Consider the following 17,506-nt stretch of genomic DNA (forward strand, 5'->3'; position numbering starts at 1 on the left):
TAAGGCAAAGGAGATGACACAGAAACAAACCGAGGCAAACTTTTGAGAAGGAAGGACATGAAAAAAAGTATAGCCGATGAACCTTACTTGTTTTTCTCTGGAACCCCTAGGGGAGAAATTAGCTGTGTGGGAGCTGGAAGGGCCTAGGGGAGGCATGTGCCTGCCGTGGAGAAAAAAGCTCGGTGGGATCCGGATGACCCAGTATTTGTGGGAGAACTTGGGGGTCCAGCCCCAGAGAGATGGATGATTGTAATTCATGGTGCAATCTGGAGCCATGGACAGGAAAGGTTAACTGAGGATGGACTAGCAGTGCGGACGCTGTGCCATAATTACCTGCCAAGGGACAATCAATACAATGATGTGAGTTTCCCTAGAATCGTCCAGCTGTCAGGGGAGAGAACACTTGAGACAAATCCACGGCCAAGCATACCCACAGTTGGGCTTGCGCAACGAGGATGGAGATGAGAGTCAACAGGTCAGTGGAACCCGAGATGCAGGTAAGTGCATCATGAAACGAGGCAAACCGACGGTTAGAACTTGGTGGGAAGAGAGGCTGGCTTTGTGAGAATGCTGCCAGGCAGATTTCAGGAAGAGCACAGATGAAAAAACAATGAGAAATGGACATTTCAATCAGTGAAACGAATCTTAGTGTTAAAGACTTTGAAAGAGAAACAGTCCCGGGATATGACATAGTTTCCAAGTGTGAACAGGCAGAACTGGAGTGGAGCCCAAGGGACAAGGCAGAGGAAGTAAAAAAGTGATATCAGGGTAGGGGGGTCAGGTTTGTAAACAATTGATAATCTCCTGAGTGGGAAAAGTCAGGCACACCAAAGAGAACGCTGGATCCAGGGAGGGTCACATTCAAATGGAATTAAATGCACATCGAAGGCTGGTCTTGAACACTCACTATGGAACTGAGGCCAGAGAGCCCAGCAACTTTAGTTAGAATTGATAACAGCAGAATGGGACAAGGTGTTGACTAGTGTGGAACAACCTCCTAGGTGTCTGCCTTTGGGTTTTGGTTCAGTGTACTTCTTATTTTATTGGGCAGGACTTTGTCACTTAGACTATTAATTCTTAGCAGAAGAGATCTGGTTTTTAATCTCCAGGGCCTAATGCTGTGTCTGATTGATGGCTACTATTTAGTGAGAAGTTTTCCTAGATGAGTGAGAGGGTTGGATGGATAGATGGATGCATGAAAGGATGGGTAGATTGAAGGGGAGGATGGATTAATGAATAAATGAAATAGGATGGATGGATAGGATAAAGACTGATGAATGGATGGGATAGGATATAGATTGATGGCTGGGCTGGGATAGATTAACTTATGGATAGATATCATTCATGGATGGAAGGATGGATGGATGGATAGAGTGGATGAATGGATGGGATAGATGGGTATAAAGATGGATAGATTGATGGGGCAGATGGATGTGTGAGTTGGGTGAATGGATGGGATGATATATGGATGGGGTAGAAGCATGGATGATGGATAGAGAGGATGGATGGATGGATGGATGGATGGAGGGAGGGAGGGAGTGGATGGGTGGAAGCGATGGATGGGATGGGATAGCTACATGAATGGAAATTACCAGTAGTCCCATGCATCCATTTAGAACACTGAAGGGGACCACAAAGGTCCCTCCCAAGGTGGAGGAAGGCCAAGGTGATATTCACTGCTCACTTTCTTAGGGTACTTGGGAGGTTTTACTTGGAGGCTAGGGACAGAAGTGAGAAGTTATGTTTGATGGTGAGTTATGGTGATAGTGAATAATACATGCTAACCTTCGCATTTGCTCAGTCTCCATTTCTAGGCTCTTCACACCCTCTCTCCGGGTCAGTCCTAACGGCTTTATCTGTCAGCTCCCTGGACACACCCTTTTCAAGTGGGCCCACATTTCTTCCTTCCTCCTATCTCTCATATGCACCTGCAGCTGCACTTCACACAAGTAGGATTCACAGTGCTCACTATGGTCTGGCCTTTCCCAGGGCTCCTCTCCAAGGGCTTTGTGCTGCTTTCCCCAGCCAGCTAAGGACCCAGCAAAATACCTTGATGGGTCCTTTTATTTTCCACATCCCATCAACCCTTCTCATTTTAGAATGCAAAGAATCATTAAATAGCTTCCACTTCTTCATTGTGAAACCTGTTCCTCAGATCTAGAATAAGGTAGCACCCCTATGTGGCTCTTATGTATGGCTGTTTTATGCTCTCTTTAATCTGATCTCCAACTCACAGCTAGGATTATCATTTCAAATAGTTAAATTTGTTCATTGACATTTTTTTTAAATTATATGCACTTACAGTCTCTCTGTGGAGATTTTAATTTTTGCCATTGTTCTTGTTCCTCCTTCTCTTAGTACCCCACCTTTTCCTGCTTTTCTCCCTTTTTTTTTATTGAGCTTTACATTTTTCTCCATTCTCCTCCCTTCCTTCCCCTCCCCTTCTACCCTCTCCCATGAACCCCATGCTCCCAATTTACTCGGGAGATCTCGTCTTTTTCTCCGGCCGTACCACCCTGAACGTGCCCGATCTCATCTGTTCATTGACCATGTAATGTGTACTTAGGGCATTCTGTTTAATCTTGGTCCCTACCCTTCTTTATCTCACGCCCCCACCCCTGCCATCCTTCCTCCTCCTCCCCATTGGATCCTTCTCACATTCATGTCTTTTTGTTTTGTTTGTGACCTATTCGTTTGTTTCTCTCTTTTTTTGTTTTTTCGAGATGGGGTTTCTCTGTGTTTGTTGTCCTGGGTGTCCTGGAACTTGCTCTTGTTGTTGGCAGGGCTGACCTCAAACTTATAGAACTGCTTGCCTCGGCTTCCTTCCTTGTGGGGATCAAAGGCATGTACCACCACCACTTGACTTGTGACCCACACTGATTTTAACCAGAGACTGTTTGTGTGGCCAGGGGTTTGGAGATACTCCCTGGAGCCTGGTGGGCTCACCACTTGGAGATACTCCCTGGAGCCTGGTGGGCTCACCACTTGTTAACACAACTGAAGAAAATGACTATCTCTTGCACAGAGTCCATCAGTTGCCAGTAGTTCATCAGGGACTGTTAGCAGAGGATGAACTTTTTAAAACTTGAAGATCTAGTGATCTCATTTGCCTGCTTAATCTTCTCCAATGATTTATGACATGTCTACCCTGACACACAATTCACAAGGCTCAACAGAGTCTGGTGCCCTGACCCCAGCTTATCTTGCACACTGCTCCTTCATTCTCTCTGGAGGCTAACCGCCGTGGGTGTGTCTCTCATTCTCTGATAGGTACCATGTTGCCCCACCTACTCCACCCCTCAAAGTCTTACACATCCACTTCCTTCCCCATTTCATGTGAGTAAGCCTTGTGCCTCCTGATCTCAGCTCAGACATGACATCCTGGGAGACACTACAGAGATCTCTCCAACAAGGTGAACCTCCCTTGTCATATTTGAGCACAGGGAATGGTCCCCATCATATGTGTCTCAGCTGCAAATGTCTATTTGTGCCTGTGTGATTGTTTCCTATCTGTTGGTCTCCATCACACTCAGTTCTATGACAGGCAGGGAAGACTGCCCTGCTTTTTTTTTTTTTTTTGCTAAGGGCTGTGCTTGGCACACAGCAAGTATGCCATAAATATTTATCAGGTGAGTGGATGAACAGTCCGAAGAACACCCTTTGTCTTTAAGCTGAAGTCAGAACAATAAAGTCCTGTTTCTCTGGTCTAGCAACCAGGACTTGGGCATAGCGTGGTCATAGGAAACTCTCCCAGATGATGCTATCCATAATCACTTCTGTGTTTTATTATCTTCTCCATGGTCGTGTAATCAGGAGCTACAGTCAAAATGCTAGGTCCTACCCTGGGTTTTGCTATAATGTGACTTCTTTGCTCTGAACTGTAAACCTTACCTACAGCTTAGGTGTTTGGTCCTGCCCTTGGGCTCTCCCCAGCTGCTCTCCTCACATCCTCTCCTCCCTCCTGCCTGCCTGCCTCCTCAACTGGAAAAGACTGGAGGCCTCCTGCAAAGGTAGGGGAGGGCCCCAAAGAAGAATGAAGCCCAGCAAGGCTGCTCTGTGGGAGGGAGGGAGGGAGCACTATGTGGGTTCTAATTCAGTGGGACTGCCTGGGGGGTATTGAGAGGCTATGGCTGAATTTCATCTTTTCAGACAAACCAGCTTTGGAAATCAGGCCTTGCTTATTGGGCAGGACAAGAAACTATTGTCAAATGTAGTCTGTTGCCTGCAAAGACCTTGATTCATCAGATTTGAACTAGGAGCCTTAGTGAGCCATAGCCACCCCTTTCTTCTTTAATTGGGGTGGCCAACAGTCTGACTGCCCACCCTTCTGGCTCAAGGGACTAGAAGCTCAGCCCTCTGGTGTGTATTGCTCCTTTCTCTGTCATTTTGATTCTTGAATCCTAAACTTTGCTCAGTAGGAAGGGAAACCGTGAACAAGGGGGAGTTCCCATCTTGTCCAGTAAACTCGCCTTCTTGAGCCTTTCAGATGGCCCCTTGGGTTAATTTAGCTGTCTCTAAATCAGTTCTCAGCCACTCTAGAGGACTTTCATGAAATCCCTGAGGCCTTGCCAAATGGAAATGAGGGGACTGATCTCTGGGACAACAAGTCTCTTTTGCCCTCACACCTTCTAGTCTGGTTGAAAACCTTGTGCAGAGAGTGTTCAGAGTGAAGGTATCCATAGCTGATCTAATAGTTCTCAATTAACACCCAAACCACCCACTTCCGAATAGGGGAAACAAATCATCAGAAAGACTAAATTGTGTAACATGTGACTCTCTTCGGGACTAAGAGTGGTTTGGCAACACAGCATCTCTTTTTCTCATCTCCCGGGCGGGGGTGGCAGGAGAGTCAACAACAAAAAAAAAAGCAGTCAGAGAATAAAGGTAATGATTAATCTATCAGGATCATTTTGAGGATTTGGGGGTTATAACTCACCAATTCAGCAGCAGGCAGGGCAGTCCCTGAAAGCAGACAAAGATTAAGTCACAGCCTCTAATTAGGACAGCCTTTGCATAGCCAGTATCTCCCCAGCTGTCTCGGGGAATCCGCCAGGAGCTAAGTGTCCGGGTTTGTTTTCTTTTTATGTGGTAGCGAAGGCCAAGGAGCAAAACAAGCGGGCCTTGGTGGAAAGCGCCCATCTGGCAGAAACTCCAAGATGCCTTCACAGAAGGAACGCACCAAGAGGAGCCTCACACAGAGGCTGGCCCTAAAGAGCCGTATAGCTAAGGAGACAGTCTCTGAGTTCCTGGGCACCTTTATAATGATCGTGAGTATTTCCTGATTTCCCCAGGTCTGATCTCATGCCACCTTCCTGGCTGCCAAGCTACTGAAACAGGCACCTGTTTTGGTTTGTCTTCTTTGATTACCAGATCCAGCCTCTTCCAGGAAGCATCATGTCACTTTCTAGGTTGTCTGGCTATTTGGTGACCATGTAAATTTCATTTGCTCTTCAGGTTTATCCCAGACAGCTGATGGGAGTGGAGGATGGGGGGGGGGGGGCGGTGGAGAGCTCTCTTCGTTGTGGTTTCTCAAAAGGCTATGTGATGAAAGAGTGAGTTGCTAGAAATCTCTACTAGTTGAAGAACTGATTTGTGTGCTCCACTTGCTTCCCATCAGGTGACTGAGTCACCTGGAATAAGCACTAATGGTCAGTAAAGATGAACAGCATGAAACAGGCTACCAAGAGAGGTGCCTGGCGATGGCAGCGCTATCAGATCATCTAACTTTAAAAAAAACAATCACACATCCATTTATTTATTTATTTATTTATTTATTTATGAGCCTTCCCTGAGGGGTGTGTGTGTGTGTGTGTGTGTGTGTGTGTGTGTGTGTAAACAACCTGCTGGAGTTGGCTCTCCTACCAGGTGGGATCACGGGATGGAACTCAGGCCTTCAGACTTGGTGGCACCTTTATCCACTAAGCCATCTCACCACATGGGGTTGGTGGTGTGTATATGTAGTCATGTGTTGATTTCATATAATGTCCCCCTTTTGATTTAACTTGGCTTCAGCAAATCTCTAAAGATCTTTCAATCGACAGAAGAGCTTCTTCTGTTAATGAGAACTGGGCCTAAGAATCTCCGCAAAGATTTGTTCAGCTAAGAGAAGTGTTGGGGGAGAAGAGAGAGTGGGCAGAAACTATTGCTAGTTACTAAAGCGGTGTGAGCCCTGGCCCTAGGCTCTTACTGTGCCACTAATAATGGACCCTGAATTCCTAGCTGGACTCTGACCCTTTGCAAAGAGAAAATTATCATCATGAGAAGACTATTTATTTTTATTTAACTTTTATAAAGCACTAAAAAACCCTACTTCGGACACATTTTCATTTTCTCAAGAGTTTTAGAGAGTTGTCTTCAAGTTTTACACCTTAGGAAGTTCTTGCTTTAGATCAATGAGGGGGATAGGGATAGAATGAGTCAGCTGAGTCAAGGCAAGGAGAGTTAAAAGATAGCTTTTGGCTTCTTACCTTTCCCTGGCAAGAAGCTCCTCCTTAGTCTCACCATAGTCAAGCTCAGAACCTCAGTCAGGGCAGTTAGAAGGATAAGAAAGAAAAAGAAAAAGGCCCGGAGTTTTCTTATTCTGGTCAGAGCTTCCTGGGAAATTGCCCTCTGCCAGATATGGAGATGGTTGGGTCTTCTTTTAGATAAAGTCACATTATGTAGCTGTAGTTGGCCTAAAACTCTATAGATCAGGCTGTCTTCAAACTCATAGAAATCTGCCTATCTCTGCTTCCAGAGTGCTGGGATTAAAGGCGTGCACCCCCATGACCATTTGGGCCATGATATTTGGCAGTCTAACCCTAAAAAAGCATCACCACAGGCAGATTTCAGCCTACAGTGACTTATGCAGAAAAATGAAGTCAGGCCTATATTAGCTCTCAGTGCAGGCAACAAAGAAGTGAGCTCAGCTTCCTTTTTACAACTGAAAATGTTTTAAACTCTTCCTTGTTTCTTAAGAATCAGTTTCATAATTCCATTGCTCATCGAGGAGGTGAACGTTGCTTCCAGTCATTCACCATTGTGATCATGCAGCCTTGTATCATCTCCCCCTATGTCAATATTATCATCCCATTTCTATCCCCAGGGCTGGCCCCAGATAGGAGGGCCTGCTGTTTCCAAGGCCAGAAATTCAGAACCTCCACCCCTGCCCTTTTCAAGCTGGCCATAAACCCTGGAAATACTCCATGTGATTATAGGTCATAAGACCCTCATTTCAGGACTCAGCATTATACCCTGGAAGGAAGAATGCTGTTAGAGAGAAGGGCAGAGAAGATTCGGGGCAGATGAGCCTTGCTGGCTCTCTGCTCAGTGACTTTTATTAACTTTTTTTTTTTTTTGATGCCTGGAATCAACCCCAAAGTCTTGTATGCAATATGCACACACTTTGCCTCTGAGCAATGCCTCCCAGCCACAACCTAGTTATATAGCCTTGCACAAGGCTTTGACACTTCCTCACTTGATGTTTTAGTCTTGTTTATGTGGTGGTGTCGCCATAAGACAATTGAACCGAACTGAACAGTCCAGACTACAGCTGAACAGGAGGAGGTGCCTACAGGGATAGGTATGGGTTCTGCACCCCTCCTCTTAGCCATCATTCTTCTCTTCCTCTGTACCCCTTTACAGAATCTTTTAGGAGAAACATGTAAATTCAGGATTTTCCTGAGTTCTCTGAGATGCACAAGCCAAACTAATGGTACCCCAAGAAGGGGCTTGTAGGAACCTCAAATTAGAATGGAGCAGTCAGAAACACAGTTCAAACAACCTGAAGTTCACAAATGGGGTCTGAAGTGGGGGAAGGTGACTCTTGTGGCCTGAGCTTCACCCTGTAGGATCCTTTGCTGTCTCCACGGGGAATGTATCAGTGCTGAGTTGGAGGGCACCTCTTTGATGTCTACTGCAAACTAGATGGCTTGGTTGCCAGTGGGGAGCAATCCCACGCCTTTTGGGGTCACTGTGTTCTTCTGCATTGACTTCTATGGTATGAGAACAGTTTCACCCACACAAACCAATTGTTCCAGGAAGAAGCTAGACATAGACGATCTGAATGTTGCATGGTAGAAAACAGAACTTTAGGTCTTCTGACTAAAGGTAATTCTGTCATGAATGATTAATTCCTATTGTACCAGATAGTTATTTGCTAAATATAATTTAGAACTTTGGTTGCCATGTACTGTTTTGTTGAAGCTTTAAAGAGAAATGCAAATAAGAAATGTAATTTTTTCAAACAATGAATTCCCATACAGCTGGATGACAGATGCGGCCCCTAGAGATGGGATCAGCCTCATCCATATTGTATCCAATACTTTCCCCAGCACATAGCAGCACCAAGGTAGGGTGGTGCCGTTCACGTGCTATTGCTGTTACTGATTTCTGAAGTCAGGCTTCCTCAAAGCTCAGACATCCCTCCCTCCAAGCTCAGATAGCCTTCTGCTCTAAAGTCTATACATGGAAGGCAGCTCTGTGGGTTGCTACTGCTTCCCCAGCTTCTCCACTTAGAGGCTGGCATTGTCAGGAGATATTTCACTGATGTCCATCTCAGCTCATTTCTCTATCAAACCTGGACAGAGTCCTTGTTATTTGTAACACATAGTTTTGCTCAAAGTCATCCCGTTACATTATTCCTGGTCAACTGGCAAATGCAAATCTTGCCTATATTTTTCTAGTAACAATTTGCCTATTGACAAGATCTGAGAGGAGAACATTGGAAATATGGCAGAAGCTGATCAGAAGCTCCCCTCTCCTTAGATCCCAGGAATCTGATGGCTTCTTAAAATCTGCTTTTGTTGGAGTCCCCTCAAACTCATTCACACCATAGTTGAAATGGCAAAGGCCTGTTGGTTGCCTTTGGGAAAGAAAATGAAAAAAAGTCTTTGTAAACTGTGGCTCAAAACAAAAATCACCAAGGCATAAGCCAAAGAACAAGATGAAATCTGGCCTGTTTTTAGACATAGACTTTATCCTTTCTGATGTTAGAGAAATGCATCTGCCTTCTTGCTGAGGGAAGGTTTGTCATTTTAAACTGAAAAGAAGGGAACCTGTGGCAAGTTCCAGACATGTATCTGGCTCTTTCGTTGTTTAATCACCAAGATAGCCATATTCACTGTTGCTATGAGTAAATAGTTCTATCAGTAAAAACAAGTCACAGCTAACAGTTGGCTTCCTTATTATCATTCATAAACAGTTGAGGGCAAGGGAAGGGAGAGACCTCAAGGAGATAAAAGCCCACATTCAGAAGGTGTGGATTTCTTTCTAATTCTGGATCTTATACTTGCCATTTCACTTCTTATCCAAGGCTGGAATCCCTTGAGGTAACTGTATGGTAGGTCTGACCCCTTACCCCTAGTTCTCCACACACCTGCCTCAGCATTTCCACAGATGGAAGCCATGAGCTGGGGGCCATAGGAACCGAATGGTGAATGGGTAGCCAGGCTGATGATACTAGGCATGGTAGCCAGGACCCTGTGTCCAGACACACATGAAATGCAGATATGAGAGTTGAAAGCTGGAATCACTTACACCTGGGGCGGCAGCATGGAATAGTAAACTGCAGAAGTTGTATTGGCCCCGAGATTCCCAGAGAAGCTAATACTGTCCAGCTGCCCCGTGCTGCACAGCTTTTGGTGTTTAAAAGTGAGCTTGGTCTCCTTGAGTCTCAGCACAGTGGTGAGAAGTCAGTGTACATGACATGTAAAGTCCCTAGCGTCAGAAATAGTCATAGAATTTTTTTGGGGGGGGGACTCCCTTTCCCCTGTTCCTGCCTGGGGGTTCCCCCATCTCTGACGCCTCCTGGGCATCTTAAGGTGGCTTTCCTCTGTATCTCCCACCAAGCTCTAGGCAAACACAAATAGGACCCCGTAAGTACACACAGACTTAAAGCTTCTTCCTCTTCTGAACTCCTCAGGACCTGATTTTGTGTGATTTCTTCTAGAGGTGATGTTTGCCTTTCATTGTTCTGTGTGCTTGCATTTTTTTCCCATACTTTTCAGCATTGTTTGGTACAAAGTTCCTCTTAACCTTGATGCTGAGAGAAATGTCCCAGCCAGCTTCCTCCTCAGGAAGGGCATCCTTCTGATGTGGAAGCTACGAGCAGTGGGGAAGACCCTTAATTCTCTTCTTACTACCAAAGCCTCTTCCATATTAGAGACGGCTCTTTTGGCATCTCAGGAATAAAAGGAAAGCATAACTACTTTAAATAGCTGTATGCCTTTGATCTGTGCCCTCGAAGGAATTCAAAAGAGATTGTCTTGGACCACAGAATACAGAGGGGCAGGGCCGTGGGCAGTGAGGAAGGGAGGAAGCAGACAGAGTAGGCCACAGGCAGAGTACAGGCTCTTGTACTCCTTGTTCTTGTCCTCCTCCGTGACCGGTCCCTGTTGGTGGATGTCCTCAGATTTCTAGTTCCATTCTGGGAAGATTCTTTGTAAATTATACTGATCAGAAAAGTTGTCACCAAAAATTGTGTGTGTTCCAGTCGGCAAGAACATTTCCAACCAGGGAGACTTCCAAAGGAGAATATGTGGTCAGCACTTCAAATGAAATAGTTAAGTTTTTTTTTTTTTAAATCACCCTCCTGATTAAAGAAGACACCTACTTTATAGGGCATAAGCCGGTAATTTTGGTCTACTCCATTATTCAGAAACACTGAGTACTAAGATAAGGGTGGGTAGGCACATGTCACTGACCCTTCTTGTTGAAAGAGGAGCTGAGGCCCAGGCTGATGCAATTCTGTGTCCTTTGAATCAGCCCTAGAGCCAGCAACCCTGCCTTAGGCTGCTGGGCTTCATCTCTGCTTTGCCTCCTATGAACACAGAGTTCTCATCTGGACTCTATCTTTCCTGGAGGACAGAGAAAGGAAAGTGACCAGATCAGTTGGTCCAGATGGGGAAGCAGGAATAGCAGGGCCCTAAGAACTTTATCCAAGATCTGCTGGCCCTTGACTACAAGAGCTGGTCTTGATGCCCTGACAGCAGCCATTCCTAAAATACTACCATTTGATAAGAATTAACCCCTTTCCCATGAAAAAAAGAAAACTAGATTGATTTTTATAGCTTACAGACAGTATTAGACACATTAGCGGTGTCAAAGGATGACTACTCAGAGCAAATATGATTGTGGTTGGGGCATTTGCTAGAAGGTTTACTAGAGGTTTGGATACATCTTTGTTTCTTACAAACGTACTCTTAGCTCTTGTAACACTTGGTTCCTGAGGTGATTCAGCCATATGTTCATGGCTCTGAGGCCCTACTAACCATATGGCACATAACTTTCTTTTAGGTTTTCGGTTTTCTTGACTCCCCTGAAGACCTCTTCCCACCCCCACCTCCATCCCCAGCACAGGGTCTCATAGTTCTAGATGGCCTGGAACTTGCTATGTAGACCAACCTGGGCTTGAACTCACAGAGATCTACCTGCCTCTGCCTCTTGAGTGTTAAGATTAAAAGTGTGCACCATCTCTCCTGGTATGAGGCCCCTCTGTCTCATGACAAAGGACCTACTGAGAATTGGGTCTCAAGAGACCCCTTGCTCAACTTCTCTCCTTATGGGTCAGTCATAGCCTTTCTGTTTTCTTCCCCATATACTCTTCTAGCTCATTGCTTTGCAAAACCACCTTTGACTTGAAGCTTTGAATGATGAACACTGGGGGTCATAGGTAGCTAGAGCTTCCAGTAATCTTGTGAGTGGTGAGTTGTATCTTTCATATAGATTCTAACACAGCTCTCTTGCTATTGTCAAGGATTTCTTTTTCTGAAGATAATGACAGCTTTACTATGTTCTGTTCTCTAATCATTTGATTTCTTCTACTGTCATTTTTATGGCTTAAACCTCTTGTGTGGTGTCAGTAGAAGTCATGGTAATCTTATCATTTTATAGTCAATTTCATGATGTTTTCTCATTAAATGTGAATATCCCTAGAGTATTCTGGAGAATACTGTATGATTTAAGAGAACTCTTATTTAGGGCTGATTTTTTAATATTTTAGAATACTATTTCTGCATCAATGAAACACATACACTTATGTAAGAGTTTCAAATAAACACGTGAGTCCCCTTTATAAGCTCATGCAGTCAATTCTGTTGATAAACAATTTTAGCATTAAATGAGCCCTGCATTCTTGGTACTAATCCCTAATTAATCATACTACACTTGATATGTAATGCTTTATTAAATATTTATATCATAAAAATTTAAAGATTTATTTGTTTTTCATTTATATGTATAAACATTCGGCTTACATGTATGTATGTATATCATGTGTATTCATGGTATCTACAGAGAGCAAAAGAGGGCATTGAATCCCCTGGAACCTGTTACAGATGGTCGTGAGCTGCCATGTGGGTGCTGGCAACCACATCTGGGTTTTCTGGCAAAGCAGCAGTGCTTTACTGCTGAGCCAACTCTCCAACCCCCAACACCGTAATTTCTATATATTATCTTCGTCTAGTTTTACTACTAAGGTTTCACGAGCCTCCTGAAATAGGTTGGAATTATTTCTCTCAGACCTATTTTGTAGAATGCTTAGTTTTTAAAAATTTTTATTTTATTTCTTTATCTTTTCGTCTATGTGGCTATGTGCATGTGTGGAGGTCAGATACCATTTTTCCAGTTCTTGCTTTCCACCATGGCAATCCTGGGGTCAACTCAGGCTGTCAGACTTGGCAGCACGTGCCTTTATATTCCGATACATCTCACTAGCCCAAGATACTTTCTATATGCTGGGAATTATCTATTTCTTAAAGATTACTTAGTATAAACACTGAAAAAAGGAGAAAGAGAAGAAACAAGGAGGGGTAAGATTTACTTAAACGTCATAGGTCCAGTTTATATTTTTCTGTTCTTGATTCCATTTTGGAAATTGATATATTTGTCTAAGAAATTCAGCCAAGCACACACATGTACTTCTAGTTCCTGGTAGTCAAGAGGATCAGGATTCATGGCCATCCTCAGCTAGAAGCCATTCTGGTCTACAGGAGACCCTATTCAACAAACAGCCCCAATAAATTAAAAAAGAAAGGGAAAGATAAAGATATAGTGTTTCATTTGCAATTTCATGCACACTTTTTCAAAGTTGCTAATCCTCTCAAAACTAAGGTTTTGAAAGCACTGATTTTGAAATGCATTTACAGAGCCTTCTCGGGCCCTTGAAGTCTCCACCGAATCCCAATAGCCATGCCCTCTCTATGGTTTTCCACTCCAGTGGTTTCTGCTTTGATCATTCTGTCTTCTCACTGCCTCCACCAGCTTTCCTCACCCACATCCACTTCACTCCCCCATGCACCCTCTGGGTGCCCTAAGTGCTTTGCCTTGTGTGTTTGAGGAGTTTGCAAATCCAGACAGCAAAACTCGACCAACTATTCCAGCTCCTCAGTCTTGTTTCTTTTCCCAGTTCTCCATCAGTATCGTTATTACTGGTTTTAAAAAAGATAGGACAATTTCGTTTATCCTTTGACAACACCATATCTGTAAACAATGCATCTTTAGCGTATGCATCTCAGTTTCCCATCTCTTTCCAGGAGCCCAACTCTCCCTTCCCACTACCTACAGGCACCTCCCTTCAAGCTCTCTCCTTTTATTTTGTTGGTAACGTTACTAGTGCAGACTTGCTTACATTCACTATCAATTATATTGACTCATTTTCTAATTAAAAAACTAAACGTGTTGTCAGCTTCTATTTCATTAAAATAATAACTAGGATTAAGTTCTCAGACTTAACTACCAACCTGTCCTGTGTGCTGCTGGTCAACAATTTATGGTTTGACGGTATTCCTGAGGCTTGCACTCACCTTCCCCATTATTTTCCTTTTGCTAAGGTCGCCCTGTTCTGCCCTCACTCAGCGCATACTTTCTATTCCACCCAACCTTATTTCTCAGGCCCAACACACTCGAATAATCAATTGTGCCTGTTTGGCATTTGCTGAGACCAGGTGTGTTCAGATGAAATACTAGAAACCAGAGCTTCTGAGCCTCCAGCTTTGTCTTGACGGCACATCTCAAAGTACCACTCCCCGTCTACACACACACACACACACACACACACACACACACACACACACACACATTTTTGGCTGGTATGGGAAGCCTCTGGAAAGGTAAAATCTTTGTCCTGTCCTTGTTGCTTTCAAAGAGGTAGACCTGGAGCAAACATGTCTCCACCTCTGTCTTGACTGTGCTCCTTGCTAAAAGATCAATTAGAAATGGCAATTTTTAAGTAGATGCTTTGCAGGCATCATCCCAAGTCACTTTTATTCCTGTTTCCGGTCTGTTGTCAGCCTCTAGGTCCTTAAAAATCTACATTTCTTTGGTAGATAATATGAGAATTTAAAAAAATGAATTCTAAGATTTTCTATCAAATAGCTGAGGGGAAATATTCATGGTTTGTCTTCAATGTAAATATTTCCTGTTCTTGCCGATTGTGGAGAATTTTTGCCTTTGCCACCTTGTCTTTCTTGTGATCGGTTTTTGGAAATGGTGTGACTTTCTCCATTTTTTTTTGTTTGTATTGAGACAGGGTTTTTCTAAATCAGGCTGTCCTCAAACTCACAGAGATCCAGCTACCTCAGCCCCCCAAATTCTGTGATTAAAGGTAGATTCCACCATGCCTGACCTTCTCCATCTTTTTCTGTTTGTCTCTTAGCCATTATTTTATACTTCTCACCACTTTTTCCTTTGTCCCTGTGAGCACTGAGTGTTTATCTCACATCTACCGTGAAACTCACTAATTCCCCACTGCACTGTGTCTAATATGGTCAACATCAGCCACTGGAACTCTGCAGTGGTATATTATTTGTATTATGATAAATAAATTTTGCCTGAAGACCAGAGGCAAAGCTAAAACCACTAGAGGTCAGGCAGTGGTGACAGCCACCTTTAATCCCAGGATTTGGCAAACAGAGTCAGATGGATCTCTGTGAGTTCAAGGCCACTCTGGGCTACACAAGATCAATGCAGAAATAAACCCAGGTGGTGGTGGTCTACACCTTTATCCCAATACTAGGAAGACATACACCCTTACTCCTAGCACTAGAGGGAATATAAAATGGGAGGAGAGAGAGGCTGTCTGCTTAGTTTGTGGTTTCCCAGCCTTGGTAGACCTAAGACTTTTCTAGTGGCTTGGCTGCTTTGCTTTTCTGGTTTGGGGGTTGAACCCCAATTTCTGTCTCTGGGTCTCTATTATTTATGCTACATTTGGTGCCCAATGTTTGGAGTACGAATTAATGAAAAAGCCATTGCCTGAGGTTTTTAGCTGCCAACATAGGCCGGGAGCTGCATGTGGGGCTATAGCCCCACCCAACTAGGCTTTCTTTTCTTTTCTTTCCCTTCCTTCCTTTCTTTCTTTCTTCCTTTCTTTCTTTCTTTCTTTCTTTCTGCCTTCCTGCCCTTCTTCTTCTTCTTCTTCTTCTTCTTCTTCTTCTTCTTCTTCTTCTTCTCTCTCTCTCTCTCTCTCTCTCTCCCCCCCCCTCCTGTCTCTCTCCACCACTGGTGGTTCCAGATTCTCTGTGAACCCCCTTCTCAGGCTGCTGCCAAACAAGGCAGCTGCCTTGAAATCCAGCCAGGCTTTTACTGTTCTACGCAGCAGCAATCAGCCTCAGATCTCCATCAATATCATTGGTAGATTTGGTAAGACAATTGGGAATTCTTAAAGGGGAAAATTAGTTAAAAAAGAGATTTTCCCCCACATTAAAAAATGGGGAAAATCAGACTGGAGAGATGGCTCAGCTGTTAAGAGCATTGCCTGCTCTTCCATAGGTCCTGAGTTCAATTCCCAGCAACCACATGGTGGCTCACAACCATCTGTAATGAGGTCTAGTGCCCTCTTCTGGCCTGCAGGCATGCATCTAGACAGAATATTGCATACATAATAAATAAATAAATAAATAAATATTAAAAATGGGAAAAATCATTATAATGGTGGGATTTGTCTCTATATGATCATATGGTAGAAACTGTTCCATTTTCAAACTGTCAGACTGGTAGACAGTTTGAAAATGGAACAATTAAATGAAAGAATATTTAATTTAGATCGAATTTATGTGATGCCAATTGTAAACATCAGCATTATGATTTTTGTCTTATCACTAAAAAAGTTGATTAATCTGAGTGTTAATATACAGGCTTTAGAAAAATCTAATAAAACAGATCACAGAGAGATTCAAACCCAGACAAAATAATTTAATGGAGAGCCAATTTCAGCACTGCATAATAAGAATAGAGGAACAGCCTAAGGTTTTCAGACAACCAACCTTAATATATCCAATAATCTTACAGAAATTTCCAAATGGCAAAAGCTCTATTACAACTAACTGCACTCCTGTGCCATTGTTAGATGTAAAGAGATTCAAGGAGGCAATTGTCTCATTTGACATTCATTCATTTTTTGTGAAGCAAATGTTAAACTCATGGTCAGTTTGTAATAAATTATCCCTAATGACTGAAAAGATTTGATTAATGGAGTTTTAAGGACTAGTACACAATTACAATGGAGTACCTAATTCAGAGAAGAGGCTAAGATTATTGAACAATGTAGTAAAGCTAGAGGTAGGGAAATCTAAGATCAAATTCTTGAAGAAGGAGACTATGCTACTATAGAAGGCAAGTTCTGTATGATGACCACACCCTGGATTTAGGCCACACAGCATCTTTGAATGCATGGAACAGAACTGGAGAATTTGGAAAGAAAGTTGAGTTATTTACTATAGTTGAGCAGGGGTCAAAGGAAGTCTGTACAGATTTCTTATAAAGAGTGACTTCAGCAGTAAATAGAAGGATACCAAATTCAGAAGCTAGACAAATAATAATTGAATCTCTGGCTTTTTAGAATTCCAATTCTCTATGCAAAAGGATAATTAGGCCATCAAAGGCAAGGTCAGCACCTTTGGGGGAATGGATAAGAGATAGAATTAATATAGAATCTCATGAACATGATGATGCATGGATAGGAGAGGTGATTTCCAAAGGTTTGAGAAAAAATCAAAATGACAAATGTTATAATTGTGACAAAGAAGGTCACTTTTACAGGGATTGTAGACAAAATATTCCTAGAAACAATGTTTTTTCCTAAGAAAAATTCATTCAGAGCACATCCCCTCTTCTCTGGATAATGCGGAAGGTGTGGCAAAGGCAGGCATTGGACTAATGAATGTAGGTCAATAAGGACTATTCATGTTAATCCTTTGCCATCAGGAAGCTCCATGAGGGGCTATGCCAAATTTGGCCCCTGTGCCAAATCCAGTTCAGTCCTTTCCTGCCATCCCAGAGGAAACTCCTTTCCAGAGCAATTAAATAACCTAATGCCTATTGTAAAAAACCATATTGCTCTGGATGATAGAACAGTTATAGAAAGGAGACCAAAAAATTCAGGAGAAACCATAAAGCAAATGTTTTGGCAAACTTCTATAAATGAACAAAGATCAAAATTAAAAATATGAATAAATGATATTGTCATTGAAGGTTTGGTAGACACAGGTGCAGATGTAACAATAATTACATTGTAATTTTGGCATTCAAATTG

The 17,506-nt window shown here is 43.1% G+C and overlaps 1 protein-coding gene across 1 annotated transcript in view; it reads left to right on the top strand.

The window, feature by feature from the left end:
• The window catches only part of Aqp9 (aquaporin 9), a 40,671-nt gene continuing 23,165 nt past the window's right edge, over positions 1–17,506 (top strand). Inside the window, exons 1-3 of the mRNA XM_041679353.1 lie at positions 1–497; positions 3,898–4,010; positions 5,093–5,267. Coding sequence (XP_041535287.1) covers positions 456–497; positions 3,898–4,010; positions 5,093–5,267 — 330 coding nt within the window. The 5' untranslated portion in view covers positions 1–455. The remainder of the gene's footprint in view (positions 498–3,897; positions 4,011–5,092; positions 5,268–17,506) is intronic.

Source organism: Microtus oregoni, unplaced genomic scaffold (genome assembly GCF_018167655.1).
Source record: "Microtus oregoni isolate MIOR12 unplaced genomic scaffold, Mior012 000032F_ref0000030, whole genome shotgun sequence".
NCBI lineage: Eukaryota > Metazoa > Chordata > Mammalia > Rodentia > Cricetidae > Microtus > Microtus oregoni.